Source organism: Strigops habroptila, chromosome 5, assembly GCF_004027225.2.
Source record: "Strigops habroptila isolate Jane chromosome 5, bStrHab1.2.pri, whole genome shotgun sequence".
Classification (NCBI taxonomy): Eukaryota; Metazoa; Chordata; class Aves; order Psittaciformes; family Psittacidae; genus Strigops; species Strigops habroptila.
The window spans coordinates 54,543,767-54,563,626 of NC_044281.2; the positions used below are offsets into that span (position 1 = coordinate 54,543,767).

Here is a 19,860-nt window from a genome sequence, read left to right on the forward strand (position 1 = left end):
CTCAGAAGCTTCAATTCTAAGGGGGGAAAACCCCAAAGAAACGTGCAACTGTCATGACATGGTAAATTTCAGCTGCTCTTAATGCTGTACCAATTTATATCCACTAAGAATCAGATTGCAGACTCTTAAGCCACCTAAGCAACAATGTTACTTTAAAGCTTTGCTAATTTTTGTAAGTGACACAAAGCACCATAGAAGCCATTGCATGAAAAAGAGCAAGGACTTACATAATCGTGAGATACATCAGGTAAATTTTATATCAGTGTTTTTTTCCACTAAACTGTTACCACTTCATTGAAGTTGCTCACCACATAAGAACTATGAGTTTTAGTTTAAACCAAAATCTACTGAGTTTTAATTGCAATGTTACATTCTTAAATAACTGTAATCTAATCACATTTGAAAGGCATATGCGAGTCTTAAAATAAGGCTGATTTAATGCAGGTAAGAATATAACGCTGAAAGACTATTGATTTCCATCCTTACAGCAACAAAAGGGAAAAAAAAAGCCCAGCCTGTCGTGGACACTTTTTAAAATGCAAATTCAAGCAGCAAAAACCTGTTTGGAAGCTCAGGGAAAGCGTAAGCTCTCCTAGAAGACATTTCTCCTAAGAACAGCCAATACAGACAACTGAAACATTTCTTTTGGAATCAGTCTATAAAAAAAGCTGTTTTAACATCTTTCCTACACAAAAGGGAAAAACAATTAACCCTTCTGATGGTACAACATCTTACCACTTCATTATTTCCCATCAGTCAGTCAGTGTTTTCTGTGCAAACCAGCCACTAGAGGGTAGTGGTTCACAATTACCAAACACATACAAAAGTATGTAAACTTTTTACAATTTTTCTTTAATTTTATTTTGACTTTTAAACCACACCTGCATACAGCACAGCCTCAATGCGGTCCTTGATGTGCTCAGCGTTGCTCTGCGATACCAGTGGAAGGTGAGATGTTCCATTAGGAGATGGCACCACAAGAGGTCCCACTAGAAACGCACCAGCTGCGCCCAGGTAATTGAGCAGTGACGCGATGGCAGTTGCTGTGGCACGTTCATCTGGAGAAAACCATGTTGTGGAAAGAAACGGCGCCGCGTTCATCACAGTTGGCCCTGCCAAGCCATTCAACAGCTGCCCTCCGTGAATCAGCCTGGAATAGAGACCACAGCCATTTGGATGATAATTGCTTGGCCTTTTTTTTTTTTTTAATTAAGAAAGAATGTAAGATATGGACTGCTGGTGATGGGGCGACTGCACAAAGAAATGAAAGTCCTGCGCAAAAAAAGGATACTCTATATACTAAAAGAAGCCCTATTAGACTCATTTAAAGAATCCAGAGCTACTCTGGTCTCACTACCTCAGATATACGGAGAAGCAAATGTTCTCTTCAAAGGAGGAAAGGAAGGGGGAATAAAACGGACCTTCTTTGCAGAAAAAACGTATCATGATAGAATATAAAGTATAAAAGGTGTAGTAGCAGGAAAGCTTTAAATCACAAATGTCTTAAACCTGACCCTTTGCCTGCATAAATCTTAACAGAAGATTTAAATTAGTTATAGCAGATCCAAAATTGAAACACTTCAGCAAAACACTCTGCATATTTTTTCACTGCATTATTTATTTTTATTTACACACTCAGATGAGCTCGATGTGCCTGCAGATGAGGAGGCTGAGCTGTTGAGGTTTCCAAGAGAATCATCTTCTCCAGCAATCTGGCCATTCTCAACATACTCTTGAAACAGCCAAGCAAACCAAGATTTTTCTCGTTTTTCACACTCGTTGGGATTTAACGGATCAGACTGGTGACAGGACAGAGATAGTACTTCCAAGCGGTGAAGTCTCTGCAAACCTTGGCTAAATATTAGTACAACAAGCACATACAGAAAGGACTTTCTGAAGGCTTTCCTACACATGGAAGTCAGCCAGAAACACTCCACTTTGACTTTTCCAAAAAGTGATCAGCCATGAAAAGAAAAAACATTTTGGAATTTATATAAAAACCTCATGTCTAAAAACCAGCTAGCGAGTCAAACAAAATACTGCAACCCCCCAAAGTACATCTATCCATTGTGCAATAAAATGGTGGCAGATGATATTTTTAAATGGGTGGTGTTTTTTTAAGTATAGAAGGAACTTCATGTTATTGCTGCAAGTCTTGAGTTGTCAGACATAAAAAGCTATGGCCTGAAAACGGGGAAACATAAGCTGGCATTTAGGCAGTGTTTCAAGCCACAAATGGCTGAATAATATACAGTGTAGCAGGAGTTTTTTAAAGCACACAAAGGAATAAAATATGCAAAAGAAATGCTGACAGACTCTTTATCAAATTAACAAGCTAGACTGCAATAAAAAGGAATAAATGCCACCGATTCTCAGTGGATTAGAAATTAAATTTTCAAACAAGATTTATATAAATATACAGAAAAAGAAAAAGCTATTACATATCATCTGAAGGAAACACTTTCAGAGCTGGGACAGAAGTAATACCCACTCTTAAATATAAGCAACTTTTTTTTTTTTTCTTTTTTTTCTTAAAGTTCACATAGCGAGGATAGATTTCATTACTATTTGTTCATGATGTGCTTCAGAGGGACATCACCAAGGCATCATCAGACCTCTTAAATGCTTATTAAACTGGGGGCCCCCAGTAAAATAAAATGAAATAGGTTTACATAAATAAAAAGCGCTGTCTAAATAATGCTCTGGTATAGTTTTCTCAACAACACAGTACATGAATCCCTTATGGTTACTCTCCAACCCAGTCTACTTTGGACAAACCAAGGTATCCTTGTGCACTTTGGTATTTTCATCCTACTTATCTCACTACAGTAAGTTACTCTCAAACTTACGCTAAACTATTCCAGGGTATTTGCAGAGCTATGCTACATCCCCAGAAAGAGCTGCATTTCAGTAGCAAGTAAGTTCATTTATACCACTGTGATATACCTACTCTATAGCAACCCTAAGTGCAAGTAAAACTCACTAAAATCAGAAAAAAGTACAATAGTCCTTCTGCAGCACCTATGGGTATGTAGGCACTTCAACAGGCAGGAAAGTTCTTTAAGAAAAAACCCAAATAAACCACCAAACAAAATCTCCAATTTATATATTGTGAGAATTATATATACTCTTTTCATGTACTTACACTTCCAATGTATCAAACTCTAGCATCTAAATAAAGCTCTATAACTGACTTCTATACTAAATGGAGAAACAGATATTAATTTTACTCTGGAGATTCAAAGGAAGGAAGTAGTATCTTAATCCAGAGTTTTAATTCTATATTATCTGTCTTTCTGAAAAGAAAAAAAAAAAAAAAAAAAAGAAAAAACAACAAACCAACATAAGAGACAATTTTTGCCTCTCTGTAGGTCTCTTCCATTGGTGTTCTCCTGGCTGCTCGCTCTCTCTCCTACTCACCCGGCCTGGTGTGCTCTTTGTTTCCACAAATTTGCCTTTCCATCTGTATTTCTGGCATTTACCAAGCTTGACATCATCACCCAGGGTAGAATATCTCTCATCTTTGTATTGCTGAACTTTTCGAGCCTAATATATTATGGTTAATAAACACTATTTTCAGACTAAATTGCCACTGATATACAGGCTACTACTTCGATACTGAGTTGCTGGAGCAGGTCCGAAGAAGGGCAACAGAGCTGGTGAAGGGTCTAGAGCACAAGTCTCATGAGGAATGGCTGCAGGAACTGGGGTTGTTTCGTCTGGAGAAGTGAAGGCCCAGGGGGGACCTTATTGCTCTCTACAACTATCTAAATGAGGCTGTAGTGAGGTGAAGGTCAGTCTCTTCTCCAAAGTAACAAGCGACAGCACAAGAGGTAACGGCCTCAAGCTGTGCCAGGGGAGGTTTAGACTGGATATTGGGAAAAATTTCTTCACAGAGAGAGTAATCAGGTAAACAGGCTGCCCAGGGAAGTGGTGGAATCACTGTCCCTGAAGTCTTCAAAAACTGTGTAGATGAGGTCTTCAGTAATATAGTTTAGAGGTGGTCTTGGCAGTCCTGGGGTAATGGTTGGACTTGGTGATCTTAACGTCCAACCTAGTGGATTCTATGAAATATCTCTGCATAGTACCTTTGCATTGTTCCTCTACAGATTCTTAACTCATTTCCCTAGAGAGGCAGGGACAAGAGATCCAAGACACAATTCAGTGCATTTACTAAGCTTCTGCTCTGGGAGACTAATGTTGCAGCCGCTCCATCTCTCAGAGAAATATGAACCCAACAGTAGTGGTGGCTTTCTGCTGTTTTAACAATGTCTTATCACCACCATACTAGATTTTGGTCTCACAGAACATAAGAGTCTCCTGATGTACACCATCAGCGCCAAAAATTGCTCCAACACCAAAAGATGTTAGTTTCTGTTATTCCCCAGTTTTCTTCTTGCTTCTGCTACCAAAAAGGTGCAAAGAGCAACTGCATTTTTCCATGTCACTATTTCAGTTCCATTCTGCACATCAAGATTTCTTTTCCCTGAGAAAAGGGCTAAAAAGATTACATTAGCTCAGAACCTTACCCAGATGAAAAAGTATTTTCAGTCTTATTACACTAACAGGGTAATCTTCATCTGTTATTCATCCAGCTCCACTCTGTTTTCAGATGCATTATTTATCCAACCATCATCCAATTATTTTTGTGTATCAAAAAGTAGAAAGTTATTGAGTTCAAATAATAGAAAATAACACAAGAGTAGACAGCTTTTTAATCACAATCATGAAAGAGAAAATTGGAAAAAATGACACCAGAAATTCATCCCTGACTTACAAAATAACTGATGACTGTCTAGCTCAAAGCAAAAGTGGGGAAGTTAAGGTCTACCCCAACTATCTTGTTTCTAACCATTTCAGAAGCCAGGCCAGGGACTCATTTCAAAACTTCAAAGTTCTTGTACACCTGACCTCTGTGCTAATGAACTTGTGTGCTCTGCCAAACTTGTAAAAAAAAAAAAAAAAAATATATACACACATATAAAAATGTGAGGACTGGTAGTAAATGCTAGTGCAAAATATCATGTGCCACAGCATCACAGTAATGGATAACATACATTTGCATTACGCATACATATATAAAGAAGAAAATCAATACACAAACACACATATATTTATACACACACACACTTCTTTACACAAAATAAAGATCACATTTATTCCTAAACCGGTCTCTGAATTGCAAAAAGATGGAACAAGGATAGTTCAAATACAGCAAAAGAAATCAGAGAAGAAAGACTCTTATTGTACTATATTGTGATCTCTTCTCCAAATTATCGTCAAGTCACATTATAAAGAACTTAAATTATACGATTTTCATAACTTCCCTGATAGAAGACTTTATATGAGTATTTAGAAGTAACCTGGTTATACCTGCTTTATTCATCCCTGGTGTCACTGTTACAACATCTTAACAGGCAACAACAACAAAAAAAACAACTGTAAAGCTATAAATACTGAAATTACAGTATCACTGAGCAAACTGGGTATGAAAGAAAGGTGAGATTATACAAAAAAAAAAAAAATTTAGTGATTGATGATAGTACCACATACTTAAGATGGGAAAGAGATTGCATTTACAGTCAGCTTTATTTATCTTGTGCTCCCTGTACGGGTTGAAACTTTCCATGCATGGTCACAGTCCCATCAGGTAATGGATTTGTTAAGCTATTTAAAAGCTGTGTGTTGTATAAACACTTCTTCTACATAAGAACGCCAAACACTTAGTGTTTCTACCACAGTACGTCTTAGGCCTGGACTTAATGAAAGAAAATCTCACTAGCTTCTGTACTCCGATGGGGAAACAAAGGCAATAGTATAGTGAAAATTACTTACCTAAAAAATAAGTTTTAATAGAACAGACTTAAACCAAAACACTAAAATATACCTCCAAAGCTCAATTCTAAGATGTGTTAATTGAACTTGGTTGGGAAGGTTAGGATTGGAGAAGTCATATCTGGATTTTAACACATTTTCACCTTTTCTTTGACAGGCAACACTGGGTAAGAGCAAGGCCATCAGCTCCAGTGCATTGCTTTGACTCTCTTAGCAGGGATTTTCTCTACCAGCTTCTGATGAGCCCCTGGTCAACTGGGAAATTAGATTACTCTGGGTCCTCGTGAAGATGAGATTTTGGTGTCTTTTTCAACTTGAAACATTTACCATGCTGTTCCTATTAGCTGCCATGTGAATTGACCACTTAGTCACTATTTAAACTTCTATTCACATGCAGGGAAAAAAAATTGGCAATTCAGTTTTGCTGCTGTTGAGCAAAGTGTAAGGAGCAATGAAGTCGCCCAGAGTGCTAGCCTCCTGCTGCACTAAGGCATCGCTGTAGCGTGCCTCTTAGCCTGGAAAAGTTTCGTAGATGAATTGCTGATCCTAACAACACAAAAAGCAACTTAGGAAAAAGAAGTTGATATTTTACAGAAATGGATGGCTGATTTTTCTTTCATGTCTGACAATTTCACTCATTGAAAGAAGTGGATTGCTCAAATCCTGCTAATTTGGAAGACAAATGTTTATATAGCGATTAGCTCATTGTGGGAACTACTTGAAGCAAACGAAAAAGACCTTTCCACTGGAGGACTTCAGAGCACTTTTCAAGAGCTATTGAATTTAGCCTTACTACATGACAACAAAGCAAGTAAATGCCTCCTATTCTAGAGTGTCTAACATTGATGTATGATGCAAGTTACTCACCCAGGAAAAGGAATATGAAAAGACATGGACTTACCACATTATACATTAGCAGATGTATCATACATTGGAGGGAACTGATACCAGTTTTGCAAAGAACCACCTCTGATTTTTCACAATCAAGTTACTACAACAGGACAGAATTTTTCCTTTAGACTCACAAAAACAAATCCAACAAAAGAACCTTCTATTAAATAGAGCCTTTTCAGGTACCTTTTCAGGCAAAGATAGAATTAGGGCAGTCAAATTCATGCTTTATAGCAATTCACTGCTCCAGAGTATGGGGAGACCCTGATGCAAATGCTGTTCTGTTCATAACCTGAAGAGAGTGCAGTAAGGCCCTATGCCTGGAAAAGGATTGGAAAGTAAAAAACCTCTGGGTAAAGTAATGAATTCATCTATTAAAAATAACATTCTGATAGATGAATTTCATGGAAATGCACTTCCTTTCAATATATTCATTAAATGATATATTTATACTACAAAAGCTTTATGCCTTCTGGATATTCAAGGATTGAAGCCATTGGCAATTTTTAGCTTGTTTTTGATGCATGTGACCATTGATATGTGGAATAACTTAAAGCTGTTTTTCCCCCATCAGTAACAAAAATTATTACAAGCAGAAAGCCTGAGTCACTGTGTGGTACATTTTCTCCAGCAATAAAGTGAAAAAGAAAGGAGAAAAAAAACTTTAAAACATGCTTTCGATCATTTTCATCAGGAACTGGGCTCACGTTTCACCGCCTCTAGAAACCATGGCCTCAGCACAGCTGGCCACATCATTGTGGGAGCGGACTTGGAGAGGACCATAGCATCTCCCAGGCATCCCAGCCTCATGTCTCTTCTCCCACTCTTAAGGCAAACAGCAAACACATTTATAATGGTCTGAAAAACAGTGAGTTTTGGGTTTAAATTTAAAAGGATTGGAAAAACAGAGTTACTCCAAAACTGTTATTACTGAGAGTTTGTGAAGAAAGTGACAAGGACTTGCAAGGAGAGGAAGCAGCAACCTCAGGCCAAGACCTGTTATCTCTATTAGATGTCCTGACAGAGGAAAGGGACGCAGTGGGCATACAGCAAGACCCCTGGCAGTGCAGTGACAAATCCACTCACAACCTCATATCACCACACCAGGTTATTGTGCAGCCATCACAACTGTCACACGGATGAGAAGACGGTTTCTTCACTTAAAGCTTTATCCAAGTTTGAAGGATGAAGGCACACGAAATCAAAGCTTCTTTTTGGCTTTTTTTTTTTTTTTTTTAATTAAAGTTTGTTTGGGGTTTGTTTTTTTTTCTTTTAAAAGCTAACCTACTCCACAAACCCATTATTAAAAGAAAACATCTTTAAAACAACACTAATGGAGACACACTCATCAAATATGAACAGACCCAAAATAAACAGCATTACTGTAAACACAAAGTAGGCAATTACATTATGGGCTAATGAGGCAAAACATACTCAAACAAGTTATCAGGGAAGGGCTCAAGGACTGGCTGCTATCAGAGCTGCCATGGGAGAAAGCTGATGGAGATTACTTAGCACAAGGCAGGTTCTAAGTAGGATTTTTTAGTAAAAGAGTAGGAGTGTACAAGAGGTACAGCAAATTAGGGAATGAGATAAACAAGACCTATTTAAACATTCCTGAGCAATTTTTCTTTGGCCAGTGAAAGAGGAAGGGGGTGTTTTGATTATAACGCACCAACTTTGACATGAATTCGATTAATATGAATTCTTCTTTAAGGATAGAAATTAGCCAACAGAATACGAGTCACAAGACTAAGGCAAAGAGCTCAATATGATTGAAAAAAATTAAAAGCTTTCTACAGTTGAGTATAACACCTGCCATCACAAGATGTGTAGCTTGGGCAGCAGCAGGCAGGACTCCTGGGCAGGCGGGGGACACTTAAGCACCCACCGAATCCACCACTACCATCGACAAATAAGCAAAGCAGGAAAAAACTGTTGCCGCTTAGGAACAACTCGCAGGAGCTCTCCTCTAAAACAGCAGTTTTGGAGCAGAGGTTAAAAAATAAAACCTGTGTATAAGATAAAGCTGGTGGAGGTAATAAAAACAAGCTAAACTGTTAAGTTACATGGTTATAAAAATTAAACATTCCCCATGAGAACCTACCTGTGAATGACCTGTTGCCTTTTTTCCCCACTTACCTCTTTTTCTGATACTAGGGATTAACCCAGTTCAGTTTTCTCCCAGCATTGCAGCCAAAGTACAAACCAGCAACTGCCATCAGTACCGGGCAAGCGCTTCATCTTAACATCTTCCTCCTACACTCACTGAGCTACAGCATACAAATAGGTATGTTTATTCATCTCTTTACTCCCAGTACCACGCTTTAGATTAAATGATTTTTTCATTCCACTTCCCCAATGAGTTAGAGAGCACGCAACTAGCATCACACTCTGTCTTTATTTCTTAGAGGCAGAGCCTTCTACCATACTTTCCTAAAAGGCTCTTTTCATCCCCTGGAACACTTTATTCCCCCTTCTTCACAGCTGCTCCTATCTGGGGTAGGTTTTTTGAGCACGTAAGTGTGATCAGTATTGCCAGGGAATATAAGAATCCCAGTATGTCTCGTCTTTACTGGAATTGCCTCTTCTGAGGTGCTCCTTTGCATTTTTCGTGCAAGAGAATGGTGGTTCATGGTTGCTTTAGGATTTAAAAAGACAAATAACAAAATGATCCCATGTCATTGTTTAGGCTTTCAGGGATGAAAAAGGCAAAGCATGGAACTATTAAAGAATAAGTCTAACATGAATAAAATACAAAGTAGGTTGCAACTACCTAACAGAACAAAATGTACTAAAAATGTGGTAGGAGTGAATTTTCAAATATAATAAAGGAAAAAGATAACATCAATATATGATGCAAAAAAAAAAAAAATCCTAAGAAGTAGTATTATTAAACAACCAAAAAAAAAAACCCTTTACAGGATCTAAATTATTGGTGTGTCCCCCATAAATGATTCTGTAAATAACTGCTCCTGTTTCCACTGTCATTCGCCATGTTATTGTTTTGCTGGCTTCCCAACAAATGTTTTAATGGTATTTATTGCCAAGGAGCACGCTCTCACTGCCTGACTCAAGGTCCTCAGTAACTACTTCACTGTTGTGAAATCTAATCTGAAGGCCAAACACTGCCAGCCCACTGCATACCACACTGTAATAAATTGCTTGATATATTCAATACAAATGACAAATTACGTGACATCCTTTACTTCCATGTCTCTAATTATCCTGTCTTCCAAAACATTGTAAGAAGTCTTACATCACACAGTCAGTCTTGAAAGCCACAAATTTATGGCTATGGGCTCATTTCATCATTTTTTTCCTTCCTTCTTGTAAGTTTCAGCTCACACAGCTTTTTGCCTAGATTTATTATTTTACAATCATATGGACGACCTAAGATGTATGTACATCTACTCATAAACACAGAATATGAGATAAATATGAAGTGTTATGTGTGTGGGGGGAACCAATCCTGATTTTGCCTATGAAAAAAATGGCTTCCTAGTAATGTTGAGGATAAAATAATGAAATTTTAAAATAGCCCAATGAAAATATTCAGTCACTGCTGAGCGACAGTCAAAAAGGAAAGGACTGGACAAAACACAGGCAAAAAGTGTTAGCGATGCTCTTGTAACCTTCAGGGAAGGGAAGAAGGTACAAGTTCAGGAATGGTCAATTTGATAACATCTTTTTTAATGTTCTATATAATTTACATTAACTATGAAAATTAGAAAGACAGAAAATTAGAAAGGAATCATCATTTGAGCCTTAACTTTTAAAAGTCAAATTCATTGCCTCATATCTGGCACATTTGACAAACCCAGAAGTGCATAGTACGTAAAAAAAAAATTCTTTTTAACCTCAAAGTCTATATGATATACGCAGTAACCTCACAGGTTAGTGGGCTAGCGAGGAAAGCAGGTAGGTAAATGCATTACTATTCCATGTATAGGATGGTTCCTCAACCTCACATGCAAGTCCATACTTCTGCATTTTCACCATGCACTCCCACTTCAGCCTTCACTGAATTTATGCAGTTCTGGCATGGATTCCCACCACAGTTTTAGGTCACACACTGGCAGAGAACAAAAATTCACCATAAGGAACAGCTGCTTCAAGAGACACACTCAAATATGCAACCTCAATTTTCCCTCATACAAGTCATGCACATACACAGGCATCAAGTGAACTGAAACGAGAGGTTAAGGTTTGTGTTTAAAACATGACTCAGAGAACTTGAGATAGTCTTAGTCTGCTGTTACACACTAGAGCCAAAAGAATAATTACAGACTAGAAAGGACCTGAAGATATTACTTGGATATTACAGGTCTGCGTGAGATAAGGTGCATAAAGCAGTCAGGATTAAATGTCAGTCTTAACGGTGATTTCCTTACGTCTTGATTGCTCTCATAGGCAATGGGCTTTAGTAGCTTTCCTTAATGTTAAATTACAAGAGCTTAGGGAGCAGAGACAGCTACAAAGTAGGAAAAAAAACCCCAAAACTAAACCTGACAAACCTCATGAACGTTCTTGTAATTTTATGTTTCTTAACTCTGACATAATTGCCCCATGGAAATCCTTTGGTATATTACTGCAGATTACCCAGAGACTGAAGGAAAACACTATAAAACATGTAAAAGCATTTAAAGAAATTCCAGTTACACTGGCTTCTGAAATGCTCCAGTATTAGCTTGTGTATGATCTTGTACATCTGGCTCTGTGATGTTCAAATTGCTGTTAAATCACATATACACATTCAGAATAAGTGCACAGTTTAGTGCTCAGCCAGTTGTTGCTAATGCATTAAGCAGTAATGTTAATCTTAAAAAATATTACTTTATTTGGTACCACACTTCAAGTAACCGATAAAAACTGGCCTTCAGCCTTAGCCCTCAAAAAAATGCAGGTTACCTGGTATAACATCACACAGTCTGTACAATTATTTACAATGTCTCAAGAAACATTCACTGAAAACCATCCTTTTGCTTCACGCAGCTAGCTGTAATTAATTCTCTGTAGACTTTTAATCAAACTGTGTGAAAGATCAAACTACTTTCTCAGGTAGAGCTGCAATTCTTGAAAAATTATCTTTTTTTTTTTTTTTTAAGTAGGCTAAGAAAGAAAATAACTCAATTTCAGCTGGAGATGATGCATATTTTCACAGCATGAATAAATGAAATTAGCAACCTTTTCCATCAGGATTCTGCTCATGCTCTTCCCCCCCCCATATAATTTTCAATAAAATGTATCATCATATTTTATTTCATCAGACTCTGTACAGTCCACAGCCTTTCTTTTCTTTGAATGTTTCTCCTTAGGCATTTATTTCATTGTTCTCTTATGTCTCCTCACTGCAGTTAAACTGGAAAGTCTTGCTTAAACGTAATCAGAACATGTGGAAATTCTCCTTCCCACTCCTTAAATGATAACTCACATTTGAATCTCATTTGGGAATTTCTTCTTGAGTTGTTACTGTCTCCATCCTTGCTTTGGTAAAGCCTAGGGCAGCACAAATTTTAAGTGAAAAGCTACATAAGACATCACATTTCATTCAACTCATCTGGCCCATTTAAAAAAAGTACATATATATTTAATCTAAGATTGGTCAGAACAGATGACCTGGATGTTGAGCTGGATGACCTGGATGACCTTTGCATCTTGAGAAAAAGTAAAATAAAGGCACAACTCTTCCTGGCCACCTTAATAATACATTTTTGCCTTGAAAGGGTCATTGTGAATGGTAGCACAATATGGTTAGTTCAGCCTTCCCTGCTCACGAAGTCCTTGAAAAGCACATTGAAATAGGCAACTGGCATCAGGAGTACCTTGGGTGCTTCCTTATACTTACTAAGCACGTAAGACCCGAAACTGCATCCCCCCTACTTGCCACACTGCACTTAGTTTTACGAAGTCATTCATAACAGACTAGCTACTTACTCCTGATCGGGGCTAGTTTTACAATCAATGCATTTATTACATTCTCATTCTTTTCTCTGAACCCTTTCCTTTAGTAACCCTTTATCCATGGTACCCAGTCATCTGCCTTCTACTTCACATCAAACATTTTCTTTCTCAACTTAAAGGTTACCAAAATGATTTTCAGGGTAGGGGTAGGCAATACTAAGCGAGAAAATGAATATTCTGAAATAACACAAGGACTGCCTAGAAGGCGACTAGAATTCAGGGAGAGGAACTAAACATAAAAACCTTTTCTAACTAAGTTCTTACTGCTTACATATTATGCAAGGATAACTAGTGAAGAGATAGTGCTAATACTGTTTTTAAAGAAGCAGAAAAATGCAGCAATGCCTGTACTCCTTCCTTCTTCAGCATGAGGCAAAAGAAAGGTAAGAGAACAAGTCGTGATCCATATTCCCTGGCTGTATAAACTGAGTGCAACACCTGTACTTACTGTTCAGGACACGTTGACAGGACAATTGAATTGTTTGGATTGTGTGATTTTTAGGAAGGAATCTGTATCACAAACTCTTACATTGCATGTGTATACAAGTCATTCATTTGAACCACAGAGAAAGTACAAGGCTGCTCTGGAATACAGACTGGAAGAGACTACATGAAAAAGGCCATTTTATGTAAATTCATCTGTCTCACTGCACAATCATACATCCAATATGAGAAACATGAACTAATTATATAACATTTGCATACAAATTACATAGTTTGGGGTTCTGTGGCATGATTCCCTGTGTGATCTCAGGCCAGTTTCTGAACCTCTCAAAATCTCTCCTTTCTTGTTTGCAAAGCAGATTAATATTAGTTATGCAGGATGGGGTGAGGCTTAATTAAGTTTGTAAAGAGCTTTCTGATCTTCAGACACTATGCAGAAGAACTAGAAAAACCCATTTAAGAAGCAAAGCAGCATGTAAGCCCACGTCCACACAATAAATACTTGGTGTATCAAACTGATGCAGAAAAACTGTACTAACATTTCTTTGCAGAAGCAGCAAAAATTGCATTAGCAGAAAGCATAAAATACGTATATTAAAAATAACTAATTCACTTACCTCTTCCTAATTTCAAGGTCTGAAACTGGAACACATCTCAGGCCAGCTCCCAATACCATGAGGGATGATGTTAGTAACACAGTTACCCTCAGACCTAAGATGAAAAACAACAGTATTTTAGAAGTCAGCAATGTTACAAAACCAATATTGCCTAAATACATATATTTACATGCAGTCTCACAGAAGTAATATATATCTCTTTCATATTATAAACACTTTGGTGTTGATATTAACTACAAATAAATTATGAAACCCTGCGTAATTTTCTATACTTAATACTCCAGAACTACAAAGGCTTACTTGTGGCATACTATTGGACAGGACTGCACCCAAAATCTTACAGAAACTCTTGGAAGTGGAAAGTATAAATACTTTTATACTTACTTAAATGAAAGTATCATCAGAGACAATAAGCCTAAGTAACCAACCTAGCCTGAAAAAAAAGCCCGTGAACCCCACAAGAAATTATTCCTCTATTTTAAAAGATCTAAGTATCAGTAAGTAAGAATAAAAGTATCATCAGAATGTACAATATTGCCTTCAGCATTAGAAGCATCAGGAATATGCTCCAGTGTATAATCTGAAATCTAGTAAGATCCAATGACAAATCTGGAATTGTACATTCTTTTCCAACTACTTAATGAACACAAACACAGCACTGTTATTGTTTTCTTCCGTAATGCAGATATCCATTTCATCTTGAAGAAATAACCATTTAGTCAGGGCAAAAAAAGTGCAAGGTTTTTGGTTTTGGGTTTTTTTGTTTTTGTTTTTTTTTTTTGCAGTCCTTGCAATTAGGCCAGGTTTTCGCTGTGCTCAGCTCAAATATAGTTGTAAATATAGTACCTCAGGAAAAAGCTACAATTGACTGATGCCTTGAGTATGTTTTTTCCTCATACCGCGATTCTCAACTGAGAAGCACTTAGATTAGAAACAGCGTTATCTTAGCGCTGCAATTCCTTTGCCAGCAGTTTACTTGCTGCTGCTAAGGGTTACCATCAGCAGCAAACAAAAAGAGAAAGGTGGCAGCTGAGAGGCTTAACCTCCAGAATCTTGTAAAACACCAAAACCATAAACAAGCACAATTAAAAACCGCTGATACAGTGTATATCTGTGAAGTTGGAAAACTTGAAACAATTTCACAGCAACAAACAGAAAATAAAGGGCAGAACATAATAAAACCAATTAAATGATAACAAACACCCAGCTTCTCTAAGGTTCAGGTGAAACTAGTAACTACCCAAAACACAGACAGATAAACAAGTTCCTATGATAACTCACCTAACAAAGAAACAATTTCTATTCTTTCTAAACCTACCAATTTTCAGATGTGTTCTCTCTATGTTAATGACTCCTGTAATCAGTACAATTCAACCAGTAGTCACATTAAATATTTTGTCTCCATGTGAATTTAATGGGGGTTTTAGAGCATGTATTTTTCTAAAGTGAAATTTTAAATTACAAGACACCTCTTGCTCTTATTGAACAGCTCCTAGTGAACTTCACTCATGCTGGACACTGCACAAACCAAACCAAAGAATGCTCATCTCAAACAACCTAGCCCAAGACAACCCAAACAAAAAGAAGTTAATGTTACAGGTTGTCTGAAATGGAAGTATGACTTCCTTTGGTATGGGTCACTCGTTAACAAAAGGAATGCTACCTGCAGTCCTGCAACTCCAGCCACCTCATCCCTGATGCCCTGGAGAAGTATCATCAGATGAGAATATTTGTTTCCTTGAAGGACTTCCAACACCCGCCCAGACTTACTTGTTTGACTTTGTGCTCCACCAGCACGTTACTGTTAAACTGGTTTTTCAAGTGTGTGTGTGTGTGTGTGTGTGTGTGTGTGTGTGTGTTCAGAGAGCCCTAACTAAATGCCCAGACACCATAGCTGTTCAAAATCTTCATGTTCTCCTTGTTTTCTTGGCCACCGCGTGAGCCTTCATGCCATGCTTAACCCCATATTACCATACTGCATATGTTGTGGGCCTAATTATTTGTATCAGGATCGCACATGTGATACTTTTGCCTTTTCTCCTGGGAAATGGTTAGCATTGCTTTTGTGCATAATAAGAACTTGTGTGAAATGAGAAATAGAATTTTATTCATGGAAAAATCAAAACACAAGTCTCTTAACCGAAAAATCTGAAGTTTTCCACTTGGAAATGCTGCTGCAATGTTACAGGAAAGCTCTAGTAACATACATATCACCTTATTTTCCAGGTAAACCACAGTCTTTTTGAATTACATTTCAAAAAGCACAGCATATCCTGCCTTTCAGGAGACACAAGGACAGAGACGGCCTGGAAGGTCCTGCTCATAGGGCGGCACAGGAGGCACAGGCCAGGTGCAAGCCCAGGGCACAATGCTAAGCAGGTATTATAGAGAAATTTAAGTCACCACAGGAAACATGAGGAGTGTTTCCAAATAAAAAACTTCTATTTTAATTTTTAAAAATATCCCCCAAACAAAAAAACACAAACAAAAAAAAAAGAAAAAGAAAAAAAGTTTTAAATGTGCAAAAAAGTTTCCTAAGAAAAACAACACGCAATTCAGTGAAAACTAAATTGGATGCTGAAGTTTTACCCTGGCCCTAAATTTAAGCTTATCTTTAATGTCAACCTTACATGTCTGGCAATTTTAAAATATAATTACCAGTTAAAGCCTCACAATCATATACATTTGATCTCTCCAAACATTCTTTGAAGTCCTTGTCTTGAATACTATACACTGCACCATTTCTAAATCTTTTGATTGCACAGATTATTCTTTCGCCTTTTCTTTAACATACCCCTAAAAATTCTTCCAGTTAAAGCTCCATGTTGAAAATGATGACACCAAAGTGAACAAGTAAAAGACTGTCAGACAAGCAGTGTGCTAGACATTTTCTTTGCTAATTACATGATGTATTTCTACCCTCTAAGCACCTTCCCCTTTTGTTTTGCTTCACATTCCAACTCTCTGAATCTACCCTCCTTTCCACCTTTGTTAGAAATTGGTCTTTAATAGTATTTTTATAATTATTTCAGTATTTTTGCTTTGAGCACTGCAGTGGTCCTTAATCTGAATTGGACATCTTGTATTACTCTACAAGGCACACCTGAGTGCTTCAGATAGCAGCGTGCATCACGGAGACAATAAGCCTAAGTAACCAACCTAGCCTGAAAAAAAAGCCTGTGAACCCCACAAGAAATTATTCCTCTATTTTAAAAGATCTAAGCAATTTATACAACCAAGATTCTGAGTAGATGTAATTGACTTCATTAATTTTACCCTGTAAACGTGTAAGGAGAGGGGAGTGATGTGCACTACAGTTTATTAAAATCCACAATCCAGTCTCCTTCCATCAGAGATTTCTGACACATGGGTGGAAAGGGAAGAAAGTCTTTTAAATGGATTTTCTGCCAATGGAGGAAGTTTTCTGTTCTCTGGAGCCTTCCTCATTAGCTCTTTATTCCCACCCTGCTCTTGCAGGAGTTCTCTGGGCCCCCCAGGTGGCACTGACTGTTGAGCAAAGTGTGGCCACATTCAGAATGGCCAAACAGTGTTGACAGCAACAGAGAAGTCTGAGCTAGCTAGAGAAATTCAGTCAGTAATAAGAAGACATAAATTACCATTTATGAGTGAAACGGTCGATATTGTTCAACTGTTTAACCCTCCTGTGGCTAATAACAGAGTCTGCTTTACAACTTCAGCAGCCCACGCTGCATTTGCTGGGTTTTATTTATTTTTAAAACAACTACCCCCAAACTCCTGCCACTATTAGAGATTTAACACAAACTCTCAACCCACAATCCTCCTAACTCTCCTGAAAAAACACAACCTTTTAATCCTGCCAAGACCATGTTGTACTAGTAAACCTTACTGATTACCTGTGCCGCAGGGTATGCTGATCTCATCTGGCCCCTGGGACACTTCTAGCTGGCCCACTAGCTTCCTTTCCTCTCTGCTGCTGAGAAAGCAGCTGCTGCACACACACCGTGTGATGAACCCAGGGCCCCCACCATCCACAGCCCAACACAGAAAACAAGCAAAACCCAACCACGCTGCAGCATGGTCTCATGCAGGAGTCGGAGGCAGTGGCTGCCAGTGGCACTCAGCTCCTCTTCAGCTCCCTCACAGCAACATCAAGCAACAGCATCCCATATGTGGGTGTTGCATCCCCCAAAACTCTTCCAGCATGCCTTACTTTCAAGATGCTTTTTAAAGTACATGAAAAGAGAATGCATTCCCCCTCCACTGAGTTACTGACTTGGAACCCAGTAAGTGATTTATTATGCCTAGTTTAATAAGAAATTTAATAAAAGATGTTGTACAGCTGCAATTAACTCCTCATTCCAATTATTTATCAGTTTGTCATTCAGAAAAAGAACATGATTCAAATGCTTAATGCTTTTGCAAGCTTTTGAGAAGTATGACCATTCCTTCTCTCACCTGTCACTCATTACCACAAAACACGTGACTGACAGCCTGTAAAAAATTGTAAAAACCAAATCCTTACACAAAACACACACTGAAGTCAAAATTGTCTTTGTACCCAGAAGCACAAGTTTCTATTTCTGCTTGGAAGTTTCTATTTCTGCTGTCTAGTGGCAGTGAATACCCCGTGCATCCCTCTGGCTGAGGCCAGCATACAGAAGCAGCCCAGCTACTCCTGAAGACCCATGGCGAGCAACACACTTCTAGTTCAGAGCATCATAAATGGCAGATATTGTTTGGGCTTGGTTTCCACACCCCTGCAATGAACCATCCATCTTAGGGGGAGAATTCCAGCTGGATGTGCAGAACAGACAGTTTTCACCTTCTTGCTAAGATTAATGGAAGTTTGGCCAGAGGAAAGGCTCCTGGATTCAGCCCTCTGCCTAGCATGGTGGCAGTGGATTTCCCTTATATAGCTCACACACCCCACTCAGATGCAGTAGCATTTGAGGGGTTTCCTTACTTCAGCTGCTAAAATCAGGCCTCACAAACACAGATTACAACAAGGCTCTAATTAGAAACGAGTGACATCAGCCTACTGTGCATTTTCACAGTTTTTAAAGAGCAGGCTTGAAGCAAGAACAATCCCTTCTGACACAGAACTAAGAGCATTTCCTTAACTACTCTACTATTATTTTGACTAAACCATATCTAGTTAAATATAAAAAAAATTGTAAAATCCTCTTAACCCACACATACCAGGAAATAAAAACCTCAAATTTCAACAGCCATTCCAATAATTCACTGTTAGATTGTGCTTTCTCTTCCAACTTAAAGCAAGTTCAGTTTTCAAACAAATTCTTGCTTTGCCTTTCTTGACAAAACAAAGCACAGGCATTTATCCTTCTACGAAAAACAACCTTTACCTTCAGTTTCAGTAAGCAAAGCACCGAGCTCCAAGTCTCTCGCAATTTTTCTTTGGTCCTGGAATTGGTTTTGTGTCTTGTCTAAATACCCTCCTTATTGTTCAAGCATCCTTTTTTATATGGATTTCTTTGTGGGATGCCAATTCTCTATTTCATAAGTCTGTTTCTCTTCCTCCTTAATGTACACCTTTACATTTATCCATAAGAATGAGCCTGATTAAACAATAAATAAAATAAAATAAATACATATATTAAAATAGAAATGAAAAATAAAAAAATAAAAAGCTTGAATAAACAGCTGACACTGTCAGGGAACCCTGAAAGCTCTGCACAAAACTTTGTCCTTCATCATTGTCTACTGCTCCAGAAATCTTTGTATTTTTAAATGTAATTCTAGCAAAATTATACTAATAGCTGCACCATTTACCCTCATAAGATCAGTGATCTTTGTCACGATTAAAATACCAAAAAGAAATTGCTACCTTTCTACTAAACACAGTGAATAAAACTTTCATTGTGCCTGTACTTTGCCAAATTGACTACTATCATTGAGGAGGATAAGCAGCAATCCTCTTTCAGAAGAGGCATCCTTGCATCAAGCAATACATTTGTCAAAAGAAAAGATCCCTTTCACTCATGTAAAAAGACTTCATAGCCAAGATGTGGTCCCAATCTTTCAAGCTTGTTCTGTGTGTTAGCAGAAAAATTAGTATATCATGTCTGCCTCAGATTCCACAAAGGCACTTGATTGCAGAGGAGCA

The 19,860-nt window shown here is 37.9% G+C and overlaps 1 protein-coding gene across 2 annotated transcripts in view; it reads right to left on the bottom strand.

The window, feature by feature from the left end:
- Positions 1-19,860, bottom strand: part of SLC49A4 (solute carrier family 49 member 4) — a 72,464-nt gene that overhangs the window by 39,059 nt on the left and 13,545 nt on the right. For both annotated transcript variants that reach the window (XR_003991427.1, XM_030486107.1), the window contains exons 2-3: positions 13,752-13,845; positions 882-1,150 (exon numbers count right to left, since the gene is read on the bottom strand). Coding sequence is in view for 1 of the 2 variants with exons in the window: in XM_030486107.1 (XP_030341967.1) it covers positions 882-1,150; positions 13,752-13,845 (363 nt within the window). In the remaining variant the exon portion in view is untranslated. The remainder of the gene's footprint in view (positions 1-881; positions 1,151-13,751; positions 13,846-19,860) is intronic.